This window comes from Capricornis sumatraensis, chromosome 2, assembly GCF_032405125.1.
Source record: "Capricornis sumatraensis isolate serow.1 chromosome 2, serow.2, whole genome shotgun sequence".
NCBI classification, from domain to species: domain Eukaryota; kingdom Metazoa; phylum Chordata; class Mammalia; order Artiodactyla; family Bovidae; genus Capricornis; species Capricornis sumatraensis.
In genome coordinates this window covers 19822027-19835918 of record NC_091070.1, presented here as the reverse complement: position 1 = coordinate 19835918, position 13892 = coordinate 19822027, and the positions used below count along the sequence as shown (strand labels likewise).

Below are 13892 nucleotides of genomic sequence, written 5' to 3'. Positions count from 1 at the left end.
CATAAAGTTAAATAAGGTGCAGTCCCTGGCTTGAGATACTTGTGGGTTAGGGGGTGTTGTATTAGGAAACTTCCAAAAAAAAAAAAAGCAGGATGTTCTTTGGGGACCAAGGATATGGGGGGAGTGTTGGGGAGTTTAAGAGGAAGAGTGGGTGCTCGTAGCTCCCAGGAATGGGAAATACCTGGGGCTTGTGGAAGGAACAAAGGTTAGAGAGGCTGGTATGAGTGTGAGGAGGAATCCTGAGTACAGCAGAGGAATATCTCTTAAGATGCTGAGCAGCAAATCCATTTGCAGATGTTAAAAGACGTTACAGAGCCCCGCAATATGACTGTTCCCTGGTTTACCCACCATTTTTTCTTTCCCTGAAGGGGTTCTACCAGTTTCCATTATTTCTAGCAACACAAGGACATCTCTTAACTGTAGCCCCAATAACAGTGGGAGGATGCACATTCCTAGAATTTTTCCTAATAGGTATAAAATGATGCAGTGTTGTTTTGATTTCTGTGTCTTTCGTAGCTTATTATAACCCATGATGATTATAACACTAGTTAGTCTCTTTTCATGTAATTGTGCTCTGTTAAGAGATTTTTTTGTTTTACTCCAACATATTCTTTCTTTTAAGCCTGCTTTTATGATAGTTTTGTCTAAAAAATCCTTTGAAATAAGTTGTTTGGTCAAAAAAACTTCAAACTGACAGTCCTTTGATTTTTTTTTTTAAATTGCTAACAGAGCTGGTATTAGAAAGGTGAGTGCAGAATGAAATACTGTCATTAAAGTAGAGGATCCCTCTCTTGATTTTTAATCATCCATAAATTACCTGCAGTCCTCTCAAGGGATACTGTTTAAAAAAAAAAAAAGGGTACCATGTCAGGGGATGGGGCAGAGTGTGAACAACTTCCTGGAAGAGATGATACCCAAATGCAACCTTGATGGAGGAGAAAGAGTTAAACAGCACACAGAGGGACGGGTAAGCCCAAGAAAACAAAGAAAAAGAATTGTGTCCTGTTGTGTTTCAGCAGAAGTCGAGACTTGGTTTCTCCTGAAGGCATTCAAGGTGTGTTCAAATACTTGGAACTGATTCTCTTACCCTTTTACTGGAGCTGCAGGTTCACAGAGTGCAGAGAGGCTGCACTGTTAACCAGGAAGTTCCAACATGCCTTTGGAAATTTAGAGGGAAGTTATTGTGAGGTTTTGAGCAAGAGAGTGTGTTGGGCTTGCCTGCATGCACTTTAGAAACAATCCTGCGTAGGCAAAGTGATCACATTTTAAAGTGTTATAATGCAGACATACAGGACTACATTTTCAGATTAAATTTATCATGTCGAGCTAGGGGATTATATTTCACTTTGCCACAGAAATGAAAAAGGGTGGCCAAGAAACAAAAAAAGACTTCTTCTGCCACAAAGTTTTATCTTTGAACATTTGGTCAGTTTGCATTTTACTGAGCTTTTTTTTTTAAGTTTGTCAATGAACATTTAAGTGATAAAGTTAATAGGTTTGTGAGTAAACTCTCATTTAGAAATCAGGGGTTTTTAAGTTTGGAGGCAGAAGTAAAAATAATTTTATTTGAATGTTTTATATATAAAGTGTGTGTAGATCTGTGTATGTACATAATTACTAAAACATTACTAAAATTTTTTACATAATTAGTGAAAAAAATTTACATAGTTAAAATGAAACTTGGAGGATTGTGGTGTGCATTGAATTAAAGTTATTTCATTCGCTCTTGCCTTAATTTTTGTTGACTAGTTGCCAGAAACATTTGTAGAGGGCTCCTATTTTCAGAACCAGGAGAAGTACAAAACAGACTGAAAATGTGTCAGCTGTGAAGGGATTCATCCAGTACTTTATGTCAGGTTGGCAGGGGAGGTCCTCTGCCTCTCCTGAGCGGAAGTAGATTCTTTCGCTCTTGTTTTCTGAGCAAGTACTGGAGTAAGTCTCCTCGGCAGTGAGCTGCTCCCCGGGCTGCTTCCCTTCTCCCCTTCCTCTTCTTCAAAGCTTGTCTTAGTGTATGTGCTCCCAGCACCCACACGGAGTCTGGAAGAATTCATAAACTTTTAGGAGTGGCTGCCTTTGGGGTTGGGATTGGGACGTCTTGAAGGAAGACATATTTTTTTCACTTTTTCAGCACCATTTCAGTTCTTTATTTTTTTTTTTTTAAACAAGAAGCATATTCATTTATTAAAAAAAAAAACTTTGAAAAGAAGGAGCAGCAAAGAGGAGACTTCTGTATGGGAGAAGAATTATTTGAGGGTGAAACAGAAACATTAGTTTGACCATCATTAATTTGGTGACAGCTTTTAACCTCTGGTTTCTCTTGTCTTTCCCATGCATGCTGTGGTGAACACCCTCCTTCTGTTTTCCTGTGGATTAATTTACTTGCTACGATTATTAATAGCAAATTCTGTCGTGCATCAGTATTTCATGTGATTGTGCCTTATCTCATTCTAACTGATTCACTTCTTTTAAGAGATTTGCTCATTTTTATGGTTATTTTTCATGCACTTTGATGAGGAATGGATTGAAAGGAGGAAGGTCAAACTGCTGTTATTTTTCATTCACTACTGTTGTGAAGGTTAATCTTAAGAGAAAATGATGAAGCTGAAATTTTTATTAAATTTCAGTGGTGTGAGGTGTTTTTGTTTTTTTTTTGTCTTCCTCAACACAGTATTTATGAGCTAACTATAATTACATTTTAGATTACAATATAAATTCTGTTAATGTACCAAGTAATTTCTAGTTCATCTTAGCTGGGAGCATGTGGCTTTTGTTGCAAAAATTTCCATTTCAAGGATACTGAGCTTAGGTGCTTTGAAGATAAGGATTGGATGGCCCTCTGTCCTCCAGAACCTAATATCCACTTGGGGAGAAAAAGCCCAACCATGTGTAGAGTTAATTGCAGAAAGTAGTATTAACAGCAGGAGAGGCATTTTAATAAGAGGGTGGATGCTTTGGTGCCAGGAGCAGTGCTTCGGGGTCAGACCCAGCAGTGACCCAGTCTCCTCTGAGCAGGCCTGGATGGTGGTGGATGATAGCTGCCTGCAGAGGGATGTGGGGAGTAAGCCAGGTAGTTAGCGCACAGTAGCTAGTACAGATGGATGCTCAGATGTCGTTACAGCTGGTGGCAGGAGATTATTGAAAAAGCAAGTTCTGGAAGGACAGCCCGGTATAGCAACCAGGGCAGGAGTCAGGGCACGGAGACCTGACTGCACGCGTGGGCTCTGCCGTGGTGGACTTAACGGTTTCTGGCCCTGAGATGCCTTGTGTGGAAAATGAAAGGATCAGACAAGCTATTCATTCTCATAACTCACAATTCTAGATGCTGAATGTAAGGTGAAGAGGGACACCCTCGATTCAGCTTCAGCCATTGTGGAGCTTTATAAAAAGGTGCTGGTTTGTGGAGGGCAGACCTGTTCCTGCTCTTAGAAAGAAACCGGAGCAGGTGCCGCTTAATTCTGAGCTCCAGGCCCAATTCAGATGGCAACGGGGTTGCAGTTGAGCGACCTCTGAAGGCGCGTGGAAGGCAAGTGACCTGACTGCTGCAGCATTTTTTTCCCCACTGGGTGTTGAGATTCATGTCTGGATTGGACTTCAGAAGTAATACTCAGGCTATAAATGGAGGCTTTTTTTTCTTTTATAATGTGTTTTCAAAGTAGTTTTTCTGCTGTAATTCCTCTAACTGCCAGCTCAGTATTTATTAGAGAGCGAGCCCTCCACGTTTTCATGTCAGCGTGCTTTCCCACTCTGAAAGGGAGATGTTCGCCTCCCGGGGGGCTTATGAGGACTCAGGGGAGGCTCATGGGTCACGGAGTGGACAGGATGGCAGAGTCCCGTGCTCTCTGAGCACCATGGGGAGAGAGTTTATCCTTAGAAGTAAGCGTAGAGTGAAGCAGACGAATAACCCACCAGCAACTGTATTTAAGGAAACACTAAGGCAAAGTGGACTGATTTTGTGTTTTAATTTTTTCCTTTTAAGCTCTCTGTCCTTGGGTGTGATATTTTAAAATCTGCTAAGTGAAACATGGTTACTGGTGAAACTGTGATTAACAGTGATTAGGGTATTAGGGTTGTGCTTAGAAGGAACTTTCTGTTTACCTATTGTTCTTAGTGGTAAAGAATCTGCCTGCCAGTGCAGGAGACCCAGGAGACGTGGGTTCGATCCCTGTGTTGGGAGAATTCCCCTGGAGTAGGAAATGGTAATCCATTGCAGTATGCTTGCTTGGAAAATTCCACGGACAGAGGAGACTGCAGGGCTACGGTCCGTGGGTCACAAAGCATCGGACACAACTGAGCACACACACAGACACCCGCTGTTCTTACTGATGGGACTTTATCTGCTTTTTCTGTGTCTCAAATGCACTTTCTTAAATTCTTTTTGGATTTTAAATACTCAAGTGAGAAAACCTTAATGTCTTTGACAAAGCCAGTTGTGACATTCTGTCTTACTGAACCCTCTGGTCCTCTTCCAGTTACATTATAGGGACTTGAGGGTGGAAATGTTCCCTCTTTGCTTTCTCTTTTGATAGTGACTGGCTTATGTAGAACACCAATAGCTGGTGTTCCCATAGCCCATATTGGCAGCCTGAAAAGCTGTCCTTACTGATGCAGATTCTCAGCTGCGGTATGTGGATCAGAGGCAATTTTCACTGCTTATCTAGTTTAAGTCTAACTTAATGCAGTTTAGACTGTCTCTTTCCCTCCTGCCTTCAGAGAAAGTCAATAGATTCTTCCTTTCCGGGTTAAATATACAGTTTCCTCGAGCCATCGATACCTCAGGACAATATGATAATACTCTCCAGAGTGTTGGTCTGCAGTCCGAATGGTGACCTTCTTCCAGTTTAGCCCGAATGTCTGCAGGAGGAGGGTTGGAAGGTCAAAAGCTGAGAAGCATGGAGTAGGGAAAGGCTACCCACTCCGTTATTCTGACCTGGAGAATTTCATGGACTGTCTAGTCCATGGGGTTGCAAAGAGTCTGACATGACTGGGAGCAACTTTCACTTCACTCATGTGTACGTGGGAAAGTAGATGTATTCCAGGAAAGGGCAACAAGTGATGACGATTCAGTCTGTGCTTTGTTTAGGCAGCCTGATTACCCAGGACACTGCAACCTTGCAGAAGGGTGAAATGGAGACTCGTGGGTAGGAGGGGGCTTTTGTGTCAATACTAAATATAAAGAAAGCGTTAAATACACACAAAAAAATGAGGAATGCAAGCAATTGTATTAATCTTCTGTATGGAGTAATTATTTAAATCTTGTAAATACTGCTAAATCTTATAATCTTCAGTACTTTCTATTTTATGTAGCCCTCCTTTGATTCCATTTTAATCAGAGGATTTAGCACAAGATCATCTTATTGGAAGGACTTGACATCTGTTGCATTTTGACTTGTTTGGTGATTTGAATGGTTTGAGGTTTTACATGGTGCTGTATTTAATAATTAGTATTCAAGTGTGTGTTCATCATACAACATTCTCAGTTTATTGTTTTTAGTAACAGAATGAGTTGGTTTTTTTCTTCTAAACTTTTTCTTCTGTTACAAAAGTTATGCATGCTCATTTTAGAAAATAGATAATATAGTTAAATACTTTAAAAAGGAATTATTTATAATCTGTCTACAGACAAGTATTATAACTCCCTTGGTGAATTTCCTTCGGCTTGTTTATATACCTATACGTAACTAAAAAGTAACTAAATTTATAGCGTATAAACCATTTTGTTTGTATCCTGAGTTCTGAAACTGGGCTTGTTTGTCCTCAGTTACATTCAGTAGAATGCACAATATAAAAATATTCTTAAAAAAATAAGTCCATGGTCAAATCAGTTAAGAAATATCTTAGTTTAATAGTTGTGTTGGGTTTTTTTTTTCAACTGTATATTTCTGTATTATCAAATCCTAATGCAGGTGATGGTGTGTCCCTTCCTTATTTAATTATGGAACCCTTTTTTATGAATTAATAACTTGAAGGATCTGAAACACAATTTAGGGAAAGTTGACAAGCCTTTCTTCCCGAATAGTAGACATTTATTGGTTGTCTCTCTGCTCCTTGTCCATTTCTTATATCCCCCTTCCCCAGATCCTATTTGGTAATTAGATGATCAGTACTAGATCACAATTTGCAGGACTGATGAGTAACTTTCTAATGGATTTTAAATGAATATTAATGGACAAATTATTTTTTTTTAAACACTCAACTCCTTAATACCCTGGGTGCCAGCCACAGAACCTGCATGCCCCTGATGAGCTCTGATTTCTTTTCCTTGAAAGTATTCATTTCAGTTCAGTTGCTCAGTCGTGTCTGACTCTTTGCGACCTCATGAACCGCAGCGCGCCAGGCCTCCCTGTCCATCACCAACTCCCGGAGTTTACCCAAACTCATGTCCATTGAGTCGGTGATGCCATCCAACCATCTCATCCTCTGTCGTCCCCTTCTCCTCCCGCCCTCAGGTATTCATTTGCTGTACCTCAAATGCTGTTTTTCCTCTAATAATTCTGGTATGGTTACCTTTCTATTTACTACATTTTACCTTTTGCCTCTTTACTTTAAGCTCCTCCTCTTGGCATTATATTAATTGCTTATTGCCTGAGTTTTCTCATATTCAAATATAAGATAAATGTTCACATTTATTTCTGTTCTCCTTTATTTTGCCAGCTGTTGAATCATTTTCTTACCCATCAGTAATTCTTACCATGTGTCTGGCTCCAAACCTTTTAAATTTTATTAAAAAATATATATATTTTTCAAATCCTTTATATTTTATCATCCCTCTTCTGCCATCAAACTTACTGCAGAATTTTCATGTTGTTTCCTTCACCTGCAGCTACACAAAGTATGTTCAAGCTTTACTAGACCTTTGAAATGTAACCTTCTTCGTCAAACTTTTTGCTTGGAGGGTAGATGGGAGGCAAATGTTATTCTTTCTTTTGCTCCTTACTCTGTCAAAATAAGCACATTTTAAATTGTTTTCTTATCTCTAAACACAAATGTAAATTCATCTGTTTAGGTATGGTTTGTATCTATAACTTCTTTATTCACTTTGGTAATTTGAGGGCAAATTATTTGAATCTACTTTGTCTCCATCAGTGTTGTCTTTTTTAGATAGTGAACATTTGGAGAGCAGAAACTAGACTTATCAACTCATCTCTTCCCAATCCTTCCTGATTTTTGTTGAGGAGATAGAACGGAAATGAAAGACGGGGGAAATTCCAATCTAAAAAGTTAAATGCTGATTCATAAAGCTTAAATTATCCAGGACGTTGCATGGGGATGTTTGTACATGTTTCAAGGCTGATTTGAAAGAGTGAGACGTCCCTTCTATCTGAGATGTTACTTTTATGTAATGTGGCTGTAATTCAGGAAAGCGAAGAAGGGAAGTAAAGGAAATCATTGGCTTTATTTGGTTATCGAAGCTAATCTAATGTCCAAACACTGTGATGTAATATTTCTGTTTTAAAATAAAGTTTCCTGTTATATTCTAAAGAATATTTATGGATATTTTAAGTCTGTGTATATAGCTTAATAAACTATTTACATTGACACTTTATAAATATTCACATTGTTTATCTGTGTAATCTCAGGATATTTGTATAGTCATTCCTCATCAAAATTTCTTCTATTGCCTGGAATCATTGAGAGTTGGCCCTGTATCTGAGGCTGTGTCAGTTAAGGGACCTACCAACATCCCATTTTGAAATACAGAGGTAATTGGTGGAGAATGCTACATCTTTTCATGGGCTTTCCAGGTTGCTCAGTGGTTAAAAAAATCTACCTGCCAATTCAAGAGATGCAAGTTCCATCCCTGGGTCAGGAAGATCCCCTGGAGGAGGAAATGACAACCCACTCCAGTATTCTTCCCTGGAAAATCCCATGGACAGGGAAGCTTGGCAGGCCCCAGTCTGTAGGGTCCCAAAGAGTTGGACACAACGAAGCATGCACACTGCATCTTTTTAGTGAATGTACCATATCGTACTGTAGATTATTGCAGAGCAGGAGCTGTAAGTGGTTGTTAGTTTTTTGTTTTCTTTCCTTCCCACATCTTCTTGTGTAACCTTTAAACTATTTTTATGCCCTTGGCACCAAGAAAGTTTCCCATGTTGTTCTTTTCCTTTGGTTCCTCCAATTATTTATTGTTCTCACTTCCTTATCACTCATTTATTTCTTGGAAAAATTTTATTTTTCTGCTTAATAATTCATGTTGAAATGGATAAATAAGGAAGATATCAAATGAGCACTTGCATATATTTTACCTGTAATTTAAGGGAAAGGGTCATGAGAAGAGATTTGGAGATAACTGCATAGAGGTAATATATTTAAAGCTGTGGGTATCTATGACATCTCCAGACAGTACTGGCTACCATGCAGCTATCTCTCCCAAGCAGTTTCCTAATTCTGCTTCATTCAGTTGCACAGGCAACTGATCCAGCCAAGTCAACACCCTGGTTTCCAGAGTAATGTTTTTACTCCAGTATCCCCAGACCTGCGATCTCATCCTAATGCACTCGGTGCTCAAATGCATCCTAATACTAACACCCTTTACAGCACCTTCAAAAACTCCAAACACTAGTAAGAGAAGTAAGCCGAGGGTACCACCCTGGAATCACTTGCTTTTAAATGGAGCCACCAGTGTTCCTGAGGAGGGAGCCAAAAGAAAGAGGCAAAAGAAAGCGGAAATTAAGAGGAATGTGTTCATCATGAAGGCCTAGAGAAGACAGAATTTCAGGAGAGAGAGAGGTCAAGAATGTAAAGGTCGTTAAGCGTGTGGGCACTCTCTGCCCTATGTGCCCATGTATATTTTGAAATTAAAAGACAACACAGAGTTATCATAATCAAGATGAAGCAGGAGTCTTGGCAGTTTTTTTTAGTTACAAAGAAGTATATCTCTGTAAGACTTTAAAGTAATTTTATCTATTTTTGGTTGTGCCGAGTCTTCCTTGATACGAGCACTTTTCTCTAGTTGCAGCGAGGGGGGCCCACTCTGGTTTCGGGAGGGCTTCTCATTGCATTGGCTTCTCCTGTTGTGGAGCCTGGGCTTTAAAGCGCACGGGCTTCAGGAGTTGTAGCACGGGGGCTCAGTATTCGGCTTCCACGCTCCAGGTCGCTGGCTCAATCGTCGTGGCACACAGGCTGAGCTGTTCCACGGCATGTAGGATCGTCTCAGACCAGGGATTGAACCTGTGTCTCCTGCATTGGCAGGCAGATTCTTTATCGCTGAGCCACCAGGGAAGCCCACTTGTGTAAGATTTTTAAAAACCTGTTAAAAAGACCTAGGAAGCATATGCGATGCTTCTGAACAGGAGTCCTGTAGTAGTGACCACCAAGAGCAGGCATTTCCAAGTCAGTGTTACTTACTGTATTTTAGTGCTGACCTACAACTTCACAGATCCTAAAACAAGACAGTCCTGCAGTCAGCTCTGTTCTAAGGGAAGTGAAATGTGGCACGAATGAGTCTTTACCCTGGGGGATTGGTGCACTGGCCTTTTAGAGAATGTCAGTTCTGGGAACGATAGGTGATTTATTTGGATTTCTGTGTAAGTTTGTGAGAGACATTGAAAACATCTGATTTTCATAAGAATCTATTGAGAATTATTTTGTATGTCAGTATATTCTTTCTTTGAAAGCTGTCTCACTGAAATAAACAGCTTCTTTTTTCCCTAGTTACAAAATAGCTCATAAATTGTGGTTTGGGGTTGTCAAAAGACTTTTTTCTTTCTTTCTTTGAGATGGGCTAGTGTTTACTTTGCATTTTGGTTCAGTTGCCCAGTTTCCTTCCATTTTATAAGGAGCACTTCTTGAACCTTGGCTGTGTCCACATGGTCTCTTTCAGACGCAACAGTTAGCACATTATTCCACTTGAAGGTTTACAGTTCAAGAGGAGCCTGGACAGTTCCCAGATATACAGTCACATTATAGCAATCTGACGGTAGAAGTATCTAGAGAGGTCGAAAGTCAGGTTTCATTGGGTAGCGGTGTGAAACCCTTATCCCTTTCACAAAAGATGGTGAAGAGGAGCCAGAGGGAAAACAATTGGCGCTTTTGTGTGGGGCTGGGCTAGGCAGCCGTGCGAGCCCAGCTGGAGCTCGTTTGGCCCTATGTTCCGCAGGCGGCGTGCATTTTTGAAACACCCCTAAATGTTCCAGCCTTTAAATAGCAGCGAGTCTTCTAAAATGATGCTGCAGAGCGCAGGAGAAATTAAAGCGGCTGCCTGGGAGGCAGGAAGCCGACTAGCGAGATGCTTAATTATCGTGGAAGTAAGTGCTTGTTGCTGGGGAGCGGAGCGCAGCGAGCCCGGGTTGGCCTGGGTGTCAGCCGTGATTTGTAGACAATGCGGCCTCGGCAGCGCAGTGCTGGATCAGCAGCATCTTTGCAAACATGCATTTGGCAGGAATTTAAAGGCCACCTCTTGTGTCATTTGTGGAGCCTTGGAAAAGGGTCCTCTGCCTTTATTTTCAGGATGTACGCAACCATGCAGGATTTTGTGCTCAGAATTTGTGCCTCTTGCCTCCTGATTGACGAGCTCCTGAGGAAGTTGGTTTTCTTTGCCCGTCACCTGGAAGGATGTTAGCAGTTCTCTGTCGTCAACTGGGGGATATGGAAAGGTCTGCCCACAGCAGCTTTTGGTTTCTGCTGTCTTCATAAATTAGCACCGAAGGGTGGGGTGGATTGCAATGCGTAAAGAAATGCAGGCATTTTGCTAATTAGTGAAACGTTTGTAGCTTTAAGGGTAGATAGAAGGAAAGAGAGCTCGGGAAGAGGTGGTGGAAAATGCTGGATGCATTCTGAAATTCTGCTCTTTGGGGTAAGTAATAAACTAGAGGGAATTACAGAAGCATGCTAATGGGTAGAATGGCTTGGGGAAAACCGTGTTTATTTTCTCTGTATTGTATTTGCTCTTGCCACCTCTGTTAAGCCTTTGTAAAGAAACAGAAAACTAAGTTTGAATTTTGAAATACAGAAGAGGTTAAAAAGTAAGTGTTGTGACATATTCAGTAACATGATTTTTTCAATTTTTAGTCTTGTTTAAAAGCTGTATGTTGCTCTAATTATCAAACTCTGTTGGTTATGCCGTGAACTTCCGGCCAGCACAGTGGTTCCGGATAGTCTACATTGTTAGAGGTCACTGGAGTCTGTTCGTGGTCTGTACTTGGGCTCATGTCCTGGAACAAGATCCCTCACCACCTTCTAATGATACGAAACAATTCAATTAAGCTGAAGTATTCATAGTCTTTTAAAATATATGTAATTTAAATGATGGATATTGTTAAATGCTTTCAAATCTGCTTTACTAAAAATATGGGTTGTAAACTGTGAGTCACAATCTGTTAGTGAATCTTTTATTTGGATGTGTCTGGTTTTGGCAATTGCATATTTATTTTTAGATGTATTTATTAAATGCTAATCCAAATTGTCCTTCTCTCTTTTAGAGAAAGCATGGGATTATGGCAGTCACAGAGTCCCAGTAATACAAGTTCCATTCAGTTCTTTCTGAAAGACAGCCATCTATCAAAGTAAAGCAAAGGAACTCTTGTGGATTATAATGCTCTAAAGATCTGGATTTTCAGAGATTTGAAAATAAGGAGTTATTTTAACCTTTTAAATGAAAAAGATTAAGATCTCGTGCAACTGCTGTATTTTCTGGAAGCCATTCTCCAAAAGGGAAGTGCACATTTAAAACTTAGGTATGATGGTCCTTTCTGTGGGGATTTAAGTCAGATTGCTTCTGCATCATGACCAGCCTGAAACGGTCACAGACAGAGAGGCCGGTTGCCACTGAAAGGGCGTCCGTTGTGGGTGCAGATGGGACCCCCAAAGTCCACACAGACGACTTCTACATGCGACGTTTCAGGTCCCAGAATGGCAGCTTAGGGTCATCTGTCATGGCCCCCGTAGGGCCCCCTCGAAGTGAAGGTTCTCACCATATAACTTCGACCCCCGGAGTTCCAAAGATGGGAGTTCGGGCAAGGATTGCGGATTGGCCCCCCAGAAAGGAAAACGTAAAAGAATCTAGCCGTTCAAGCCAGGAAATAGAAACCTCAAGTTGCCTTGAGAGCATGTCCTCCAAAAGCAGTCCTGTGAGTCAGGGAAGTTCTGTAAGCCTCAATTCCAGTGACTCAGCCATGTTAAAAAGCATACAGAACACGCTGAAGAACAAGACGCGGCCATCGGAGAACATGGACTCCAGATTTCTCATGCCCGAAGCCTACCCCAGCTCCCCCAGGAAGGCTCTGCGCCGGATACGGCAGCGCAGCAACAGCGACATCACCATAAGTGAACTTGACGTGGATAGCTTTGATGAATGTATCTCGCCCACCTACAAGGCGGGGCCATCGCTGCACAGGGAATACGGTAGCACATCCTCAATCGATAAGCAGGGAACGTCCGGAGAAAGCTTCTTTGACTTGTTAAAGGGCTACAAAGACGACAAGTCTGATCGAGGTCCCACTCCGACCAAGCTCAGTGACTTTCTCATCGCCGGTGGGGGCAAGGGTTCTGGTTTCTCCTTGGATGTTATAGACGGGCCCATCTCACAGAGGGAGAACCTCAGGCTCTTTAAGGAAAGGGAAAAACCACTCAAGCGGCGCTCCAAGTCGGAAACCGGAGACTCGTCCATTTTTCGTAAATTACGCAATGCCAAAGGTGAGGAACTTGGGAAGTCGTCGGATCTCGAAGATAACCGATCGGAAGACTCTGTCAGGCCCTGGACATGCCCCAAGTGCTTTGCCCACTACGATGTCCAGAGTATCTTATTTGACTTGAACGAGGCGATTATGAACAGGCACAATGTGATTAAGAGGAGAAACACCACCACAGGCGCTTCGGCAGCTGCGGCGGCATCCTTGGTCTCGGGGCCTTTGTCTCACTCCGCCAGCTTCAGCTCCCCAATGGGCAGCACAGAGGACCTGAATTCCAAGGGAAGCCTCAGCATGGACCAGGGAGATGATAAAAGCAATGAGCTGGTGATGAGCTGTCCGTATTTTCGGAATGAGATTGGTGGAGAAGGGGAAAGGAAGATCAGCCTGTCCAAATCAAATTCTGGTTCCTTTAGTGGATGTGAAAGTGCCTCCTTTGAGTCTACACTCAGTTCCCATTGCACAAACGCAGGCGTGGCAGTACTTGAAGTGCCCAAGGAGAACTTGGTGTTACACCTGGATCGGGTGAAAAGATACATTGTAGAACACGTGGATCTCGGCGCCTACTATTACAGGAAGTTCTTCTATCAGAAGGGTGAGTAGAGATCTTTAATTTTCTTTTGCCATACTTTCTGAAAAGGAGTACTGTCTGTCAGGTTTTATAAGGCAGTGTGATGTAAGATTTGCGTGAATGCCTTCTCTTGATGGTGAAAGAGTTAGCTGTTTGCTGCAGTGTATTTTCGTTTGCATCTTGGGAGTTACTTTCTCCTTTTAGATATATTAAATATCTTCTATATAGAATATTAATTTTTTTAAGTAAAAAGCCTTTGATTCAGTGGATGAAATTGTAACGTTTATGTAGAAGACTTGCTATGTCACCTTTAGGGATAAATGTCATATAAAGTTAAAAATACTTTAAATACAGCTTTTAAAGGGTTTCAAAAGCAGTTTTAATGCTGGTTTTTTATTTGTTTAGTACTTTTACAATTGGTACCGGGTCATTTCTTTTCTCCCTCAATGTTCTCATCACTAAATGACAATTATAATACATTCCCATTCATTTCACAGGTATTTTAGTGAGAATTTTATTATTTGACAAAAATCTCAGAGTTGGGAATCAAACCTTGGTCTTCTAGATTTGAGTATAAAAGGCACTGGAGTGAGAGGTACCATTAACATGTTGATGACCTCTTTTTCTGCTTTGGGGGAAAAGATATCTATATTGTTGGATTGTACTGTATATATACAGTTTTATCTCATGCTTTT

General features: G+C 41.1%; 1 protein-coding gene across 4 annotated transcripts in view; it reads left to right on the top strand.

The window, feature by feature from the left end:
- The first annotated feature begins 11723 nt into the window (after positions 1-11723).
- The window catches only part of SIPA1L1 (signal induced proliferation associated 1 like 1), a 137006-nt gene continuing 134837 nt past the window's right edge, over positions 11724-13892 (top strand). For all 4 annotated transcript variants that reach the window (XM_068963651.1, XM_068963649.1, XM_068963648.1 and 1 more), the window contains exon 1: positions 11724-13221. In XM_068963651.1, the coding sequence (XP_068819752.1) occupies positions 11724-13221 (1498 nt within the window). The remainder of the gene's footprint in view (positions 13222-13892) is intronic.